Here is a 15,092-nt window from a genome sequence, read left to right on the forward strand (position 1 = left end):
CATCCTAATATTAAAATTCAGCAGCTACAGTATTTGTAGCTGCTGACTTTTAATTCTTTAGTAGGGGGCTGGAGTGCATCTTGAAAGTTAGAAGCTGATTGGTTGCAATGCAAAACATCTCCAGATTTTGGCTGCTCCAGTTATAGTAAATTCCCTCTGTGTCTAGGTTTTGGCTTACTTCATTATGACATTTATCACTCCTGAATCCAAGTTATTGTTAACGTTTTGTAGCTGATGCTTTTGTATGTGGTCTTCCCAATTCCTCAAAAGTCATGACACTTTGCACCAATCATAAAAGGACAACTGAATGTTTAGTGCAGTTGTCCTTTATTTAATCCCTCCACCCTCCTCAGTGCAGCCTACCTGGTAAAATACCTTTCTTCCCCACTCCACTTCGCCTTGAGGCGATTCAGTTTGCATTGTGCGCTATACAAGTATTTCATTCATTCATTCATTCACTGTGAGGTCCTGCCCATTGCTGTAAAGATTTGCAACAAAATTACACTTCCACTGCATGCCCCTGGGATTAATAAAGTATTCTGAGTCTGAATACACTCATGTGCACTAAGCCACTTTCTTCCACGGTACTGATGTACGCTTCCTGAGCTGCCATCATTGCAGACACGCACCTCTTCTCTTAGCATCACTGCAAAGACACGCACCTCTTCTCTTAGCATCACTGCAAAGACACGCACCTCTTCTCTTACCATCACTGCACAGACACGCACCTCTTCTCTTACCATCACTGCACAGACACGCACCCCTTCTCTTCTTATCACTGCACAGACACACACCTCTTCTCTTCTTATCACTGCACAGACACGCACCTCTTCTCTTACCATCACTGCACAGACACGCACCTCTTCTCTTCTTATCACTGCACAGACACGCACCTCTTCTCTTAGCATCACTGCAAAGACACGCACCTCTTCTCTTACCATCACTGCACAGACATGCACCTCTTCTCTTTCCATCACTGCACAGACACGCACCCCTTCTCTTCTTATCACTGCACAGACACACACCTCTTCTCTTCTTATCACTGCACAGACACACACCTCTTCTCTTCTTATCACTGCAAAGACACGCACCTCTTCTCTTGCCATCACTGCAAAGACACGCACCTCTTCTCTTATTATCACTGCACAGACACACACCTCTTCTCTTGTTATCACTGCACAGACACACACCTCTTCTCTTATTATCACTGCACAGACACACGCACTTCCTTCCGTACTCTGTCGTCACCGAACCAACACACACTACCTCGATCTTCATAACTGGACTAAAATAAATTTCTTCACTCTCCACCACTGCAAAGATGCACATTTCTTCATTCTCCACCACAGCACCCAAACACACTTATTCTCTCTGCCACTGCACCATTGCGCACCTCCTCACTGTCTGCCACTGCACCGGTGCACACTACTTAATTTGTCTTCACTGCATTGACTCACACTTATTCAATCACTACCACTGCACCAGCATGCACTTCTTCAATCGCTGTTACTACACTGGCACTTACTACTTCTCCACTATGTGCCACTGCACCAAAGCTCACGTGTTAATTTTCCACTATGGCATTGACACACACTTCTTTAATTACTGCCACTGCATTTCCTCAACCTCTGCTACTAAACTGCCACACGCAACCCCACTCTTCTTGACTGCACTACCACACACTTCCTCGCTTGCCACCACTGCACCAACAAGCTTTTCTCGACTCTCCGCCACTGCACCAACACACTTTCTCACTCTCTACAACTTCACATTCTTCTTCACCCCATGCATGACACACAGGGGTTGATTTGCTAAAACGGAAGAGTGCAAAACATGGTAGCCAATCAGCTTCTACCTTTGGCTTGTTCAATTAAGATTTGACAATAAAACCCGGAAGCTGATTGGTTTCTGTGCATATTTTGTATGCTCCAGTTTTAGTAAATCAGTCCCTCACTTCCTTACTCCCTACCACTGCACCAACATTAATTTCTTCACTCTCCCCCACTGCACCATTGCACACTTCTTCCCTTTTTGTTATTGCACAGATGTTCACTTCGTATCCTTCCTGGTTAAGGAAGGACACACTTTTACTTGTCTATTTCTTTAACCACTTGCTTACTGGGCACTTAAACCCCCGTCCTGCCCAGACCAATTTTCAGCTTTCAGCGCTGATGCACTTTGAATGACAATTGCGCGGCCATATAACACTGTACCCAATTGAAATTTTTATCATTTTTTTTCCCGGAAATAGAGCTTTCTTTTGGTGGTATTTAATTCTAGCTGGGAGTTTTATTTTTTGCTAAACAAACAAAAAAAGATGCAAAAAAAAATCATGTTTAATAGTTTGTTATAACATTTTGCAAACAGGGCATTTTTCTCCTTCATTGAAATGCGCTGATGAGGCGGCACTGGTGGGCACTGATAGGCTGCACTGTTGGGCACTGATAGGCACAGTTAAGGTGGCACTAATGGGCACAGATAAGGTGGCACCGATAGGCACAGATAAGGCAGTACTGATGGGCACAGATAAGGTGGCACTGATGGGCACAGATAAGGTGGCACGGATGAGTTGCATGGATGGGTGGCACGGATGGGCACTGATGGGTACCACTGATAGATGGGACTGATGGGCACTGATAGGTGGCACTGATAAGTGGCACTGCTGGGCACTGATGAGCACTGGTAGATGACACTGATGGGCACGGATATGTGGCACTGAGGTGCAGCACTGTTTTTGCAGCAGATTGTGGGCACTGATAGGTGGTACTGTGGGCACTAATGGGTGGCACTGTGGGCACTAATGGGTGGCACTGATGAGTTTCACTTTTTCCCCTACTTAGGTGGCACTGGCAGGGGGCAGGTGGGCACTGATGATCTGGCCGTGATCGGGACTGAAGTGCCTCTCACACAACTGCCGGTGATCGGCTTTTTTTTTTTTTCTCCTCACGCTGACAGCGCGAGGAGGAAAAATAGCCGATTACCGGCTCTGTTGTGATCACATGATCAGCTGTCATTGGCTGACAGCTGATCACGTGGTAAGGGCTCGGGATCGAGCAGGCCGCTCGTGTACGGGACGACGTCAATAGATGTAGACCCGGCAAAGCAGGTCCGCGCTGTAGCCGTCATTAGGCTATAGCGCGGATCCCTAGAGGTTAAGCAGAGGACTTATACTGTAGAAAAAAAAATGCCATATCACACAATATTTGCATAAGTGTCTCAAAAAATAATTGTCATGTGTAATGTCATTGTCATTATTGTAATGTGTTGAATTATTTTCAATTAAAATACACTGCGTGTTTTAGTGCACACAAAAACAATATATTTTTCAAATGTTCAACATTTTTTAAAGGTGAGACTACTGGGTTAATAAATATCAAAGATATCTAGCCTCAAATTCACATGTTCTTGAGAATCTGTGTAAAGCGATACCAAAAATTGTTAATTTAGGAATGGTTTAAAGACAGATACAGCTCATGAGTTTTGAGTTAAAACTAAATAATGGATGGTCCCCAAAATTTTTTCTACCTCTGGTGTGTGGGAGACAAAATATAAAATGCTGCATAGTAGATTTATATGTACATGCATTTATTACAGGTACTTATACAGCCACACCAATTTACACAGCGTTTTACAGCTATTATACATCCACCCGAGTCCCTGTACTCAAGGAGCTTACAGTCTGGGATCCCTAACTCGCATTCATACACATACAGGCACACCCTAATTTTAAGTATGCAATGGGGTTTATTTACTAAAGCTGGGAAGTGCAAAATCAGGCTCACTCCTGCATAGAAACCAATGAGCTTTTAACCCCAGCTTGTTCAATTAAGCTTTGGTAATAAAACCTGGAAGCTCATTGGTTTCTATGCAGAAGTGAGCCTGATTTTGCACTTTCCAGCTTTAGTGGGGTATGCCACTGACTCCTTGATGACCTCCTTTCTGTGGGGTGGCAAGGCAGCTCGAGTATCGCTGACCTTTCTGCAACTACAGGTGGGGAGAGGGGGTCTGGCAATCCCTAATCTTCGCATGTACTACTTGGCATCATAGTTAGTTCAGGCTCACTGGCGTATATCCCCGCAGCTGAACAACGCAGCTACGGCAGTGGAGGCAGCTGCGGCAACCTCCTATTAGACGCTTTTAAATTTCTTCTTTTAGAGGTGAGGTGCCGACGGAAAGTGGCATGACTGCACTCAAACCAGCTAAACAGGTGCTTGAGACGTGTACAAGGCATATATACAGGATGCACCCTCCTATCTGTCGCCAAATGCCCCTTTGTGGTTTAACCCTTGTTTGAAAGATTTTTTCCTCCTGGGCGACGGACATAAGTGGGCGAGACATGGCCTTGCCTATTTGCATCAGCTATGTGACAATGGGGACCTTAAAACATTTGCACAATTGAAAAGAGAGTTGGATATTCCTGACTCATGGGCATTCCAGTATGCCAGACTGAAACATGCGGCTCATGCTCAATTTGGGACTGGGACAATACTTTTGGAAAACGCAAGAATAGAAAAATTGCTTGCAGAGCCGGAACACACAAAACGTATCTCTATCTATTATGCGGTTCTTATGGACAAAAAACAGCCCAGTGAGGAAAAAATGAGGAGCAGATGGACGGCGTTAATTCCGGAGCTGACTGAGGCCCAGTGGGAGGAAGTTCTAACCTCCTATGGGCCCACAGTAATTTCAGCTCTGGACAAACTTATACAGTTACGATACCTTCACCATATAAATGTATTATACCCCACACAGACTATTTAGGATGGGCAGAAGAGATGACCCTATTTGCCACAAGTGTCAGGTGGCAGATGGTACCTTTATTCACATGGTGTGGGAGTGTGGTAAAGTAAGACCATTGTGGTCGCAAGTGTCCCAGTTTATTGCAGATACTTTTGATCTCCCGAATATATGTAGCCCACTCTTGGGACTTCTGGGGGTAATAGAAGACGAGGTGATGAATAACAATACGAGACAGTTCTTACGATTACTGTATTACTATGTCAGAGAACTCATAGTCTTGAACTGGATAAAGAGAGATGTTCTTACTTTATCCGCATGGAAAGGACTGGTTAACACAAATATTACCCTGTACAGAATGACTTATGAAGCAAGAGGTAGTAAGAAAAAATGTAATAAAATCTGGGGAAGATGGATAAATTCGATGGAAACTACACCATGTGACAGCTAAAGGCCATGACTATACACTACAGTTGAATAATATTTAATGAGAGATGCTACTGGAGAGGGTATATCAGGGGGGGGGGAGAGAGAGGATGGCACACAGCACAGACAGGTTTGGGGGAATTAACCTCCATGGTTTTGGTTTATAAATTGTTTTGTTAGTTTGTATTTTGTTTTACCATGCCACATGTTGATGGATAATACGAACGGTAACTACTACGGACACATGGTAAATTATACAAAAAAATGCTATACATACTAACATATCTTTAACTATTGACTGTACAACCTTGAAAATAGTACATACTGATGATGACTTGTTGATTATGGTTGAGAAAGTATCTTGTAAATGATGCCTTCTTTTTTATGTATGTACACTTGGCAAATAAAAACTTAAAAAAAGTGGGGTATGCCTGTACTAGGCCCAATTTACCTACCAGAATGTCTTTTGGAGTGTTGGAGGAAACTGGAGTACCCAGAGGGAACCCACACAGGCACAACATACAAACTCCAAGCAGGTAGTCCCATGGTTGGGATTTGAACCGATGATCCTAGTGCTGCTAGGTGGAAATACTAACCACTTAGTCACTGTGCTGCCCATTCATCCTAGCTGTCTGGGTGTATGGAGGTTCAATTTCTTTAAAAAAATGTTTTTATACAGTTTTATAAGAACATAAGATTTTTTAGCTTACTCCGTAGAGCGCGACCTGTTGCTAGCGTTTTTTTAGTAGTACAGTTGAGCTAGTGTAGCTGCCAGTAATTGGTGAAATTGTTTGGTGTAAACACTGAATTGAGATTAAAATCACCCGTCCAGCTCTACTTTAACCTCTCTCCTTAATTATTGCACACAAGAGATGGTATAGTAAGAACAAAAAATGACAGAAGAGAGAAAGAAATGAATAAAAAAGGTTTTAAATCTTGTTAAAAAGTGCCACAAGGCAAAGGAAAGTATGTATTCTAGAGAGTAACAAGATTTTGGCCAAAAATGTCCAACCTAACAAATGTATTTAGTGAGCCAAGGTCATCTGTTGTAGTTGCAGGTTCCCTACTGACTATGGATTCTGAAAGTTGGGATCATAGTCATTGAATGATTTGTATTTTTAGCCTATGGTTCCTTCGCAGATCTATTTGGTTTTGTGGTTTACACGTCTACCTTGTGACATTTAGGGGTTGATTTACTTAAAGCGGGAGTCCGCCGGGACTCCGCGTTATTTTTTTTTTTAAAAGTCAGCAGCTACAAATACTGCAGCTGCTGACTTTTAAAATGGTGACACTTACCTGTCCAGCGCGCCCGCGATGTCGGCACCCGAAGCCGATCTCTAGATCGACACTCGGGTGCTGCCGCCGCCATCTTGGGTATGGGAATCAGGAAATGGAGCCTTTCGGCTTCATTTCCCGGTTCCCTACTGCGCATGCGCGAGCCGCGTGGCGCAATCCGGACGGTCCCCGCTGCCTCTGGGAACTGTGTGTTTCCCAGCAGGCAGCGGGGCACTTGCGCAAAGGGGCGGGCAGTTGCGGAAAGGGGCGTAATCTACGCCCCTTTCCGCAGACAGCTATCCCGGAAGTGGGTGCAGTTACCTGGATTATCCAGGTAACTGCACCCCCCTCCCCCCTGAAAGGTGCCAATTGTGGCGCCGGAGGGGGGGGGGATTCCGATGAGCGGAGGTCCATTTTAGGGTGGACCTCCGCTTTAAGGCAAATAGATTGTGCAAGTGCAGTGTGCAGTTGCCCCAGAGCTTAGTAAATGAGGTAAAGCTCCACTTTGCAAAGAGTACTGACATATACTCACACACATAGGTTGGACTTGATGGACTTGTGTCTTTTTTCAACCTCACCTACTATGTAGCTATACCCAAACATGTGCAAGGAAAATAAAAAATAAAAAAAAAACAGAATTTTTGCTTTTACATGACTGAATGATGGAAGTCAGCAGAATTTCTGCTTATTTACTAAGCTCTGGAGCAACTGCACTTTGCAAAGACAGCCTATTTGCCTTTAGTAAATCAACCCCTTAGTGCCTGATGCCATCCCTGTCTATTTGAACTTTATATACTCCTATACCTTTTAGGCAAACATAAGATGGAGTATTTTATTGTATAGGATGTACAGTACATTTCCACTGTGCTCACTGACAGAATTATACAAATAGAATATTTACAACATTCCTACAAAAATAAGTAAAAAGCTAGTCTTGCACATTCGGTGCACTTCTTACATTTGATCAAGGGGAATCTTATCACTTTTTTGCATGCTTGTACCATGATAAGTGTTTGAAGAATTCAAAGGGCTTCAAGATATGTCAGCATGGCCATGATATTTTATCTGTAACTTTTTTTTATACCAGTCTCACTACATGATATTTTTATTGTTTATCTGTGGTATTTCAGATACCTACAAAGTGAATCTTAAAATGCACCTTGAACTCTCTTAGCCTTGTAGGATACATCCTTAAAATTATAACTTTCTCACAACTAAGGAAAGTTTTCACCTTTCACCTTTTTTGATTAGATAGAATGTACAAATAGAGATTGTGACTGCCCTCAGTTACACCATATTGCTGCGAACAGACATTGATTGCATAATCTTACATAAATAGGCTTGATTTATTATTATTATAATACATGATTTATATAGCACCAACAGTTTACTTTACATCATGAGGGCAGACAGTACAGCTACAATTCACTTCAATCCAGGAGAAATCAGAGGACTCTGCTCATTAGAGTTTACAATCTGAAAGGGAGGTTCAAGTGACATCAAAAGGTAATAATTGCAGGGGATGAGCTGATGGAGAAGATAAAAGTACAATTGTTAGATAGGCTTCTCTGAAGAGAAGGGTATTCAGGGATCGCTGAAAAGTGGACAGAGTAAGAGATGGTTGGACAGATTGGGTTAGGGGATTCCAGAAATTCCAGAAGTTCCAGAGAGACTTGGGAGAAGTCCTGGAGGTGAGCATGGAAAGAGGCCTTGGGAGGAATGAAGTGAACAATTTGGTTGGTATTTTGAGACTAGGTTAGTAATGTAGCTGGGGGCCAAGTTGTGGAAGGCTTTGTAAGGTGTTAGCCCTTGTACACACGGTCTGACATTCCGACAACCAAATCCGTCGAATTTTGTCAGACGGATTTTGTCCGAAACTGGTGTTGCTTACACACGGTCGGACAAAGTTGTCGGAAAATCCAATCATTCGTAATGTGATGACGTTCTTCCGTTACGACGGGAATATGTTCAGGCTAGTAGCCAATAGCTTTGGTCTAGGAATTTGATCTGAGCATGCGTGGCACTTTGTCCAATCGGAATTCTCTACAAACAATTGGACAAAGTCCGATCGGATCATGTTGTCGGAAAATTTTATAGCCCAGCTCTAAAAATTTGTCGGTCGGATATTCCGTCGGAAAAAGTCCGATGGAGCCCACACACGGTCGGATTATCCGACAACACGACCGTGTGTACAAGGGCTTAGTATTTTGAATTTAATTCATTGAGAGAACGGAAGCCAGGGGGAGAATTGGCAGAGGGGGGAAGCAGTCACTGAATGTTTGGTAAGGTGGATCAGTCTGGCAGCAGCATTCAAGTAATACTAAAGCCATTTCATTTTTTTTAAATAACTAACATATTATACTTATCTGCTCTGTGCAATGGTTTTGCAGCTTTACTCCTAGCATGCAGGGATGGGTTGAGAGTTGTGCCACTGATCTTGACAGAGAAGCCAGGGGAAAGGGCACGTGGGGGAGGAAATATTATGAGCTTAGTTTGAGGAAGTGGTGTAAACCATTAGCAAACTAGTGATGTGTGAGGAGACTGAAGTAGTGAGCTCAGGGGTAGAGAGATAGATTTGAGTGTCATCAGCGTATGGCCTTGGGAGGCATCAACTGCTTGTATTCGTGGAGCATGTATATATGCGGCTGTAGTGAGAGGTTTGTATCTGCCACTTATGATTGGCTTTCCACTTTAACAGCTTCCCGGTGGGATAGCTCTGACAAGTTCCGACTCATGTCCGAATACTGGTACACACTTGAGCTTATCCCTGGTCACTGCATCATCCCTCCACCCTCAGCAGTCATATAATCACTACATCATACCCCTGCCACTGTCAGCAGGCATAGAGAAAACACATCACCCCTCCCCCCCACTCTCAGCAGCCATATAATCACCACATCACCCCACCCCAACACTCAGCAGTCACTACACTACCTCCCTCCACTCTTAGCAACCATGTAGTAACTACCCCCCCACTCTCAGGCATAGAGCCACCACATAACCCCTTCCACTCTTATATAGTCACTTTATCATCCCACCCCCCACCCCCCGCTTTCTGCAGCCATATAATCACCACATCACCCCCCATCCACTCTCAGCAGGCATGTAGTCACTAATTTAGTCACTAATTCAAGATCTGCAAGATGGCCGGGTCACTAGCATTTGTTTAGGTGCACAATGATGGCAGCAGGCACATTTCTTTTATAACATGTTTCCTTTAATGCTTCTAATACTGTAGAGGTTTGTCTTATCCAGCAGGATGGATTGGACACTAACAGAAATCTATGACAAATAAAGTAATGATATATTTTGTCTGATTGCAGGTCTGGCTTTTGCATTACTTACTGAGGTTCCTGTCGGATATGGCCTTTATTCTTCATTCTTCCCCATCCTTACTTACTTTTTCTTGGGAACATCCCGACACATCGCAGTTGGTAGGTAACAGCCAACAGCACTATTCAGTTCTAGTGATTTCTTGTGTATAAAGACTATGGGAAAGAAAAGGTCTCTGTGTTGCCCAAAGCAGCCAGTCTGATTCTCACCGAAATATTCTTACCAGTTCCACAATTACAGCTAGAATCATATTGGTCTTTACTGGAAATACATAAAACACTTCCTTTTATATCAGCAGGCCAGCTTAATGATGTTTCCAATCAGTACAGTGCCCACAATTAATAATGTTCTTCCACTGCAGAATCTAAAGTATCTTTATCAACTATTTAAAGTAGATCCAAACAGAACCGCTAACATCTTTTAATAGCTTTAACATGTTGATGTCATTTCTAAAGTTGTTTTTAAATCTGTGATTTCATTAAAATAATACCTGTTGCTCTTACCATGAAGGTGCTTGTTCAGGCCTTATCTTTTATGGGATGACAAATGTCTCTCAACTGGGCTTCTTCTATGTCACCTTCTCGCAACCCGGTGGAGACTATAGGTGGCCATACGGACACACGTTTCACAGGCATGTTTCCCCTTTGTAACTATAAGGAAACCTATCCTGACGATGCTAGAATGAGATAATGTTACACAGTGCTTTATCAAATTATATGTGATGTGGTTAGGGATCTACTTTGATGGGTTATTCATTATGGGCATCCATTCTTTCCCATTAGGACCATTTCCAGTTATCTGTTTGATGGTGGGACAAGTGGTGCTGGCCATGGCTCCAGATGAAAAATTTATAATTACTAATTCCACGGACTCAAATGGAACAATGATAGATTTTGAAGCTCGAGATGCTGCAAGAGTTGTCATTTCAAGTACACTGAGCTTCTTGATTGGAATCATCCAGGTAACGCACATCATATTTCTTATATTCTAGCACAGGTATTTCCTGTCCTCTGTTTTTAGGTAGTGTGATAATAGTAGCTGTGCTTCCACTGTGTCTTGGGGTAGACAGCTTCAACTATTGGAACTTTTGTATTTGCAGCGAAATCCCACAAAGCCGTTACAATTTTAATCTATGTCAATCAGTTGTGTTCCGTTTACAGCATTAACCCCTTACAAGTCGTGGGGTAATCAAAACCTTCGTGACCATACCAAATTTCTAAGTTTTTTGGTATGCACCAATTTACCAAATAGCTTCTTAAAACCCTTTTTAACTTTAACCTTTTAAAAACCTTTATCCTTTAACCTTTAATAGCCTTCATCTGGCAGTTTGTTTCTTTAAAAATATATAGTTACAGAAAAAAACAAAGCCTTTGATCTTCCAAGACTTCCAGCGCATGGTGTCTCCTTCTTTTTCCCAACAAATATTTAGAGCAAAGTTTTTCAACCTTTTTTCAGTCAAGGCACCCTTGAAAAATGATGGACAATCTTGAGGCACCCTTTAAAAACTATGGACAGCCTCAAGGCACCTCATTCTAAAATGTAAAATCTATTCTATCATTTTATATATTGCAGCAACATCCACAAGTCCAAGTAGGACACCCAATGTTTGAGGTGATTTATTCTTCCAAAACAAATACACTGGTTTTTGACTAGTATCCCAAAGTTTCTCTTCTCCCTCAGTTTTTCTCTATCGCTCAGCTAATGTGACCCCAACGCTGATGGAGAAAGGCAGGGGAGGGTCAAACAAGGATGCCATGCAGGCAACTGACATACTCCTTGAAAACCTGTGACGTAGTGTAATTAAAAGGCAGCCTTCACCCACTGGTTTGTATATAATTTTTGGGCAATTTTTAGGCATTTAGCCAAGTCACCTTTGAAAAAACCTCAAGGCGCCCCAGGGTGCCTGGGCACTCTGGTTGAAAAAGGCTGATTTGGAGACCTCCTGTTTAGGTATATTTTTCATTAATAAAATACAGTGCATCCGGAAAGTATTCACATCGCTTCACATTTTATGTTACAGCCTTATTCCAAAATGTATTCCTTTCTTCAAAATTCTACAAACAATATCCCATATGACAACGTGAAAAAGTTTGTTTAAAATCTTTGCGTATTTATTAAAGATAAAAAAACAAAAACAAATCCCATGTACATAAGTATTCACAGCCTTTGCTAAATACATTGTTGAAGAACCTTTCCAGAGATATTAATTGGGTTCAACTCTCGGCTCTGGCTGGGCCACTCAAGGACATTCACAGAGTTGTCCCATAGCCACTCCTTTGTTATCTTGGCTGTGTGCTTAGGGTCATTGTCCTGTTGGAAGATGAACTTTCACCCCAGTCTGAGGTCCAGAGCACTCTGGAGCAGGTTTTCATCAAGGATGTCTCTGTACATTGCTGAATTCATCTTTCCATCAATCCTGACTAGTCTCCCTGTTCCTGCCGCTGAAAAACATCCCCACAGCATGATGCTGTCATCTCCATGCTTCAATGTAGGGATGGTATTGGCTTGGTGATGAGAGGTGCCTGGTTTCCTACAGACATGGCACTTGCCATTCAGGCCAAAGAGTTCAATATTTGTTTCATCAGACCAGAGAATTTTGTTTCTCATGGTCTGAGAGTTCTTCAGGTGCCTTTTGGAAAACTCCAGGCAGGCTGTCACGTGCCTTTTCCTGAGGCGTGGCTTCCATCTGGCCACTCTACCCTACAGGCCTGACTGGTGGAGTGCTGCAGAGATGGTTGTTCTTCTGGAAGGTTCTCGTCTCTCTACAAAGAAACGCTGGAGTTCTGTCAGAGTGACTATCGGGTTATTGGTCACCTCCCTTCTCCTCCAATCACTCAGTTTGGCCGGGCAGCCTGACCCTGACTCAAGCAAGAGTCCTTGTGATTCCAAACTTCTTCCTTCTTTGATGGAGGCTACTTTGCTCATTGGGACCTTCAATGCTGCAGAAATTGTTTGGTACCCTTCCCCAGATCTGCACCTCAATATAATCCTGTCCTGGAGGTCTACAGACATTTCCTTGGACTTCATGCTTTGGTTTGTGCTCAGACATGCACTGGTAACTGTGAGACCTTATATAGACAGATTTGCCTTTCCAAATCATGTCCAGTCAACTGAATTTACCACAGGTGGACTCCAATCAAGTTGTAAAAATATCCCAAGGATGATCAGTGGAAACAGGATGCCCTTGAGCTCAATTTTGAGTGTCATGGCAAAGGCTTGACAGCCTTTTATGTACATGTAATTTTTTTGTTTTTTATTTTTAAGTTGAATGTTTTATTCAAGTATTTTTGCAGAAAGAGCAGTGTAGGGAATAAAAGAGAAAAAAGGGAAGGGGGGATTGCAGTAAACCAATACCAGAGATAAACATTATCATGAATATATAACCGAAACATTTTTACCAGCGGTAAAATACCACAAAAACTTAACAGGTGGCTAAGTGTAGGTGGAGTGAGCTTTATTGTGCATAGAAACAAAGTGTAAGAAAGTGAGTGGGAGGGTAAAAGATAAGGGGGGGGGGGGGGAATACAGTGTTCTGTATTTCCTTTCAATATTGTACTCCACAGGCAGATCGATTTTATGTCAATAATCAGAGCTGCAACAACTTCCAAGCATAGTCCACATCAGTTATAAGGAAATCCTGCAGTTACATATGAGAAAAACAAAACCCTCCCACAATATCAGCATAAACCAAAATGCCAGGCAAACGTATGAGTGGCAAAAATAAACTGTAATGCCAATACTGTGGTGCGAACAAGTCATTGAGGGTATTACAATGTGACACATTAGTGAGCTGATGAAAACTTTACTCGTATAGGAGGGAGAACTACACCCTCTAGTGACCATGCTGTGGAATTGCAGTGGTCAGTATAAAATTTCTAAACTAATTACCAAAGACAGTCAGTGAAGGCTCTGAAAACCCTAAAGTGGGGAACGTGGGAAACACACACACAGGGCTACCCGCCTCGACCTATGCAAAAAATGTAGAATAACAAATATTTGCTGTAAATTGTAGGGAGGAGGGAGTCTCTAGGACATTGCTATGTCATTGATATGAAAACAGGCAGAACACATCAGCTGACTCGGAAAAAGCAGGGCTCAACTGACCCAATAAGAACTAGGTTAAAACCAACCAGGGGTCTCTGGTCCCTCCTAGGGCTATTAGAAAAAGAACACCATCTTCAGGTGGGAAGCATGGAGAATTCATCCAGCAGGGGATTTGGATGCATTAGAGCAAGAGAGTTTTTTCTTAGGTTCTGCAGCCTTAAGGGGCCAATCTGGGGTGCTAATTTGGGGTAGTTCAAATGTTCCTAAGAAATTGACTAGATCACCAAGTGTGCGAAAGGTAGCAGACTTGCCGTTGTAAAATGCAGAAAGTTGAAACAGGAAACCCATCTGTATTTGATCCTTTGATCCTCTTGGCTTGCAAGGCGTCTGTAAGGGGCTTAAGAGCTTTTGCTAGCATCTGTTTGGATAGGTCAGCTAGCAACATGACTGGGGTCTCATTGAAGAGAATGGAATCCTGTGACCGTGCTACTTGCATGATGTCGGGTTTGATTTTAAAGAAATGGATTCTGCAAATCACATCCCTTGGAAATGTTGGGATAGCGCTGCGGGGGCCCAGGGACCTGTGGATTCGGTCTCTTTCTATTGTGTTGATCCAGAAATTGATTAAATATGGCGCTAGCCACAGTCGCCTAGTCTGTGGTTTCTACAGATTTGGGTAAACCTCGAATATGGATATTGTTGTGGTGGCTTCTGTTCTATTGATCATCTAAGCCATAAAATAATTGCTGTATCTATATCCTGTGCTCCTGAAGGATTGCCTCATGTGCATTAATTTTAGTGACTGAGCTCTCCACTGTACTTTCAATATCCTCCATGCGGTGCCCCAGATCCCTGCGGAAGTCAGTTAGTTCCTGTTTATAGGACCTTTCCAGCCTGTTAACATAGGCTTCTATTTCCTGTCTGGTTGGCAATGCCTTTATGTAGGACTGTAATTCCCATCCCTCTCTTGAGCTTTGGGATATGAGAGAGGGGCTCCTGGACTGCATGGAGCCACACTCCCAGTCCTGGGGAGAACGTGGGGGCTGTTAAGTGTGCACCTGTGCTCAAAGGGGGTCGGCGCCATCTTGGAGGCTCGGAGAGCTCCTGGTGTCTGGGATGTTTCTGTGGAAGAACAAGCCGATCTCACGTGTTTCCCTCTTCCCCGCTGGGTCGGGGGCCCAGCACTGCTGCTGCACCTGCCCATTGTGGGGCGAGGAAGCGGGTCTGGATGTCGGTAGAGCAGCGATTCAGAGTGGCTGGAGTGGGAGCTCAGAGAG

The 15,092-nt window shown here is 43.1% G+C and overlaps 1 protein-coding gene across 3 annotated transcripts in view; it reads left to right on the top strand.

The window, feature by feature from the left end:
- LOC143962932 (pendrin-like) overlaps positions 1 to 15,092 on the top strand; it is a 178,816-nt gene that overhangs the window by 98,501 nt on the left and 65,223 nt on the right. For all 3 annotated transcript variants that reach the window (XM_077472433.1, XM_077472431.1, XM_077472432.1), the window contains exons 4-5: positions 9,762 to 9,872; positions 10,554 to 10,732. In XM_077472433.1, coding sequence (XP_077328559.1) covers positions 9,762 to 9,872; positions 10,554 to 10,732 — 290 coding nt within the window. The remainder of the gene's footprint in view (positions 1 to 9,761; positions 9,873 to 10,553; positions 10,733 to 15,092) is intronic.

The sequence above is a fragment of the Lithobates pipiens genome, unplaced genomic scaffold (assembly GCF_037356315.1).
Source record: "Lithobates pipiens isolate NorthernLeopardFrog02 unplaced genomic scaffold, aLitPip1_a1.2 Scaffold_8, whole genome shotgun sequence".
Classification (NCBI taxonomy): Eukaryota; Metazoa; Chordata; class Amphibia; order Anura; family Ranidae; genus Lithobates; species Lithobates pipiens.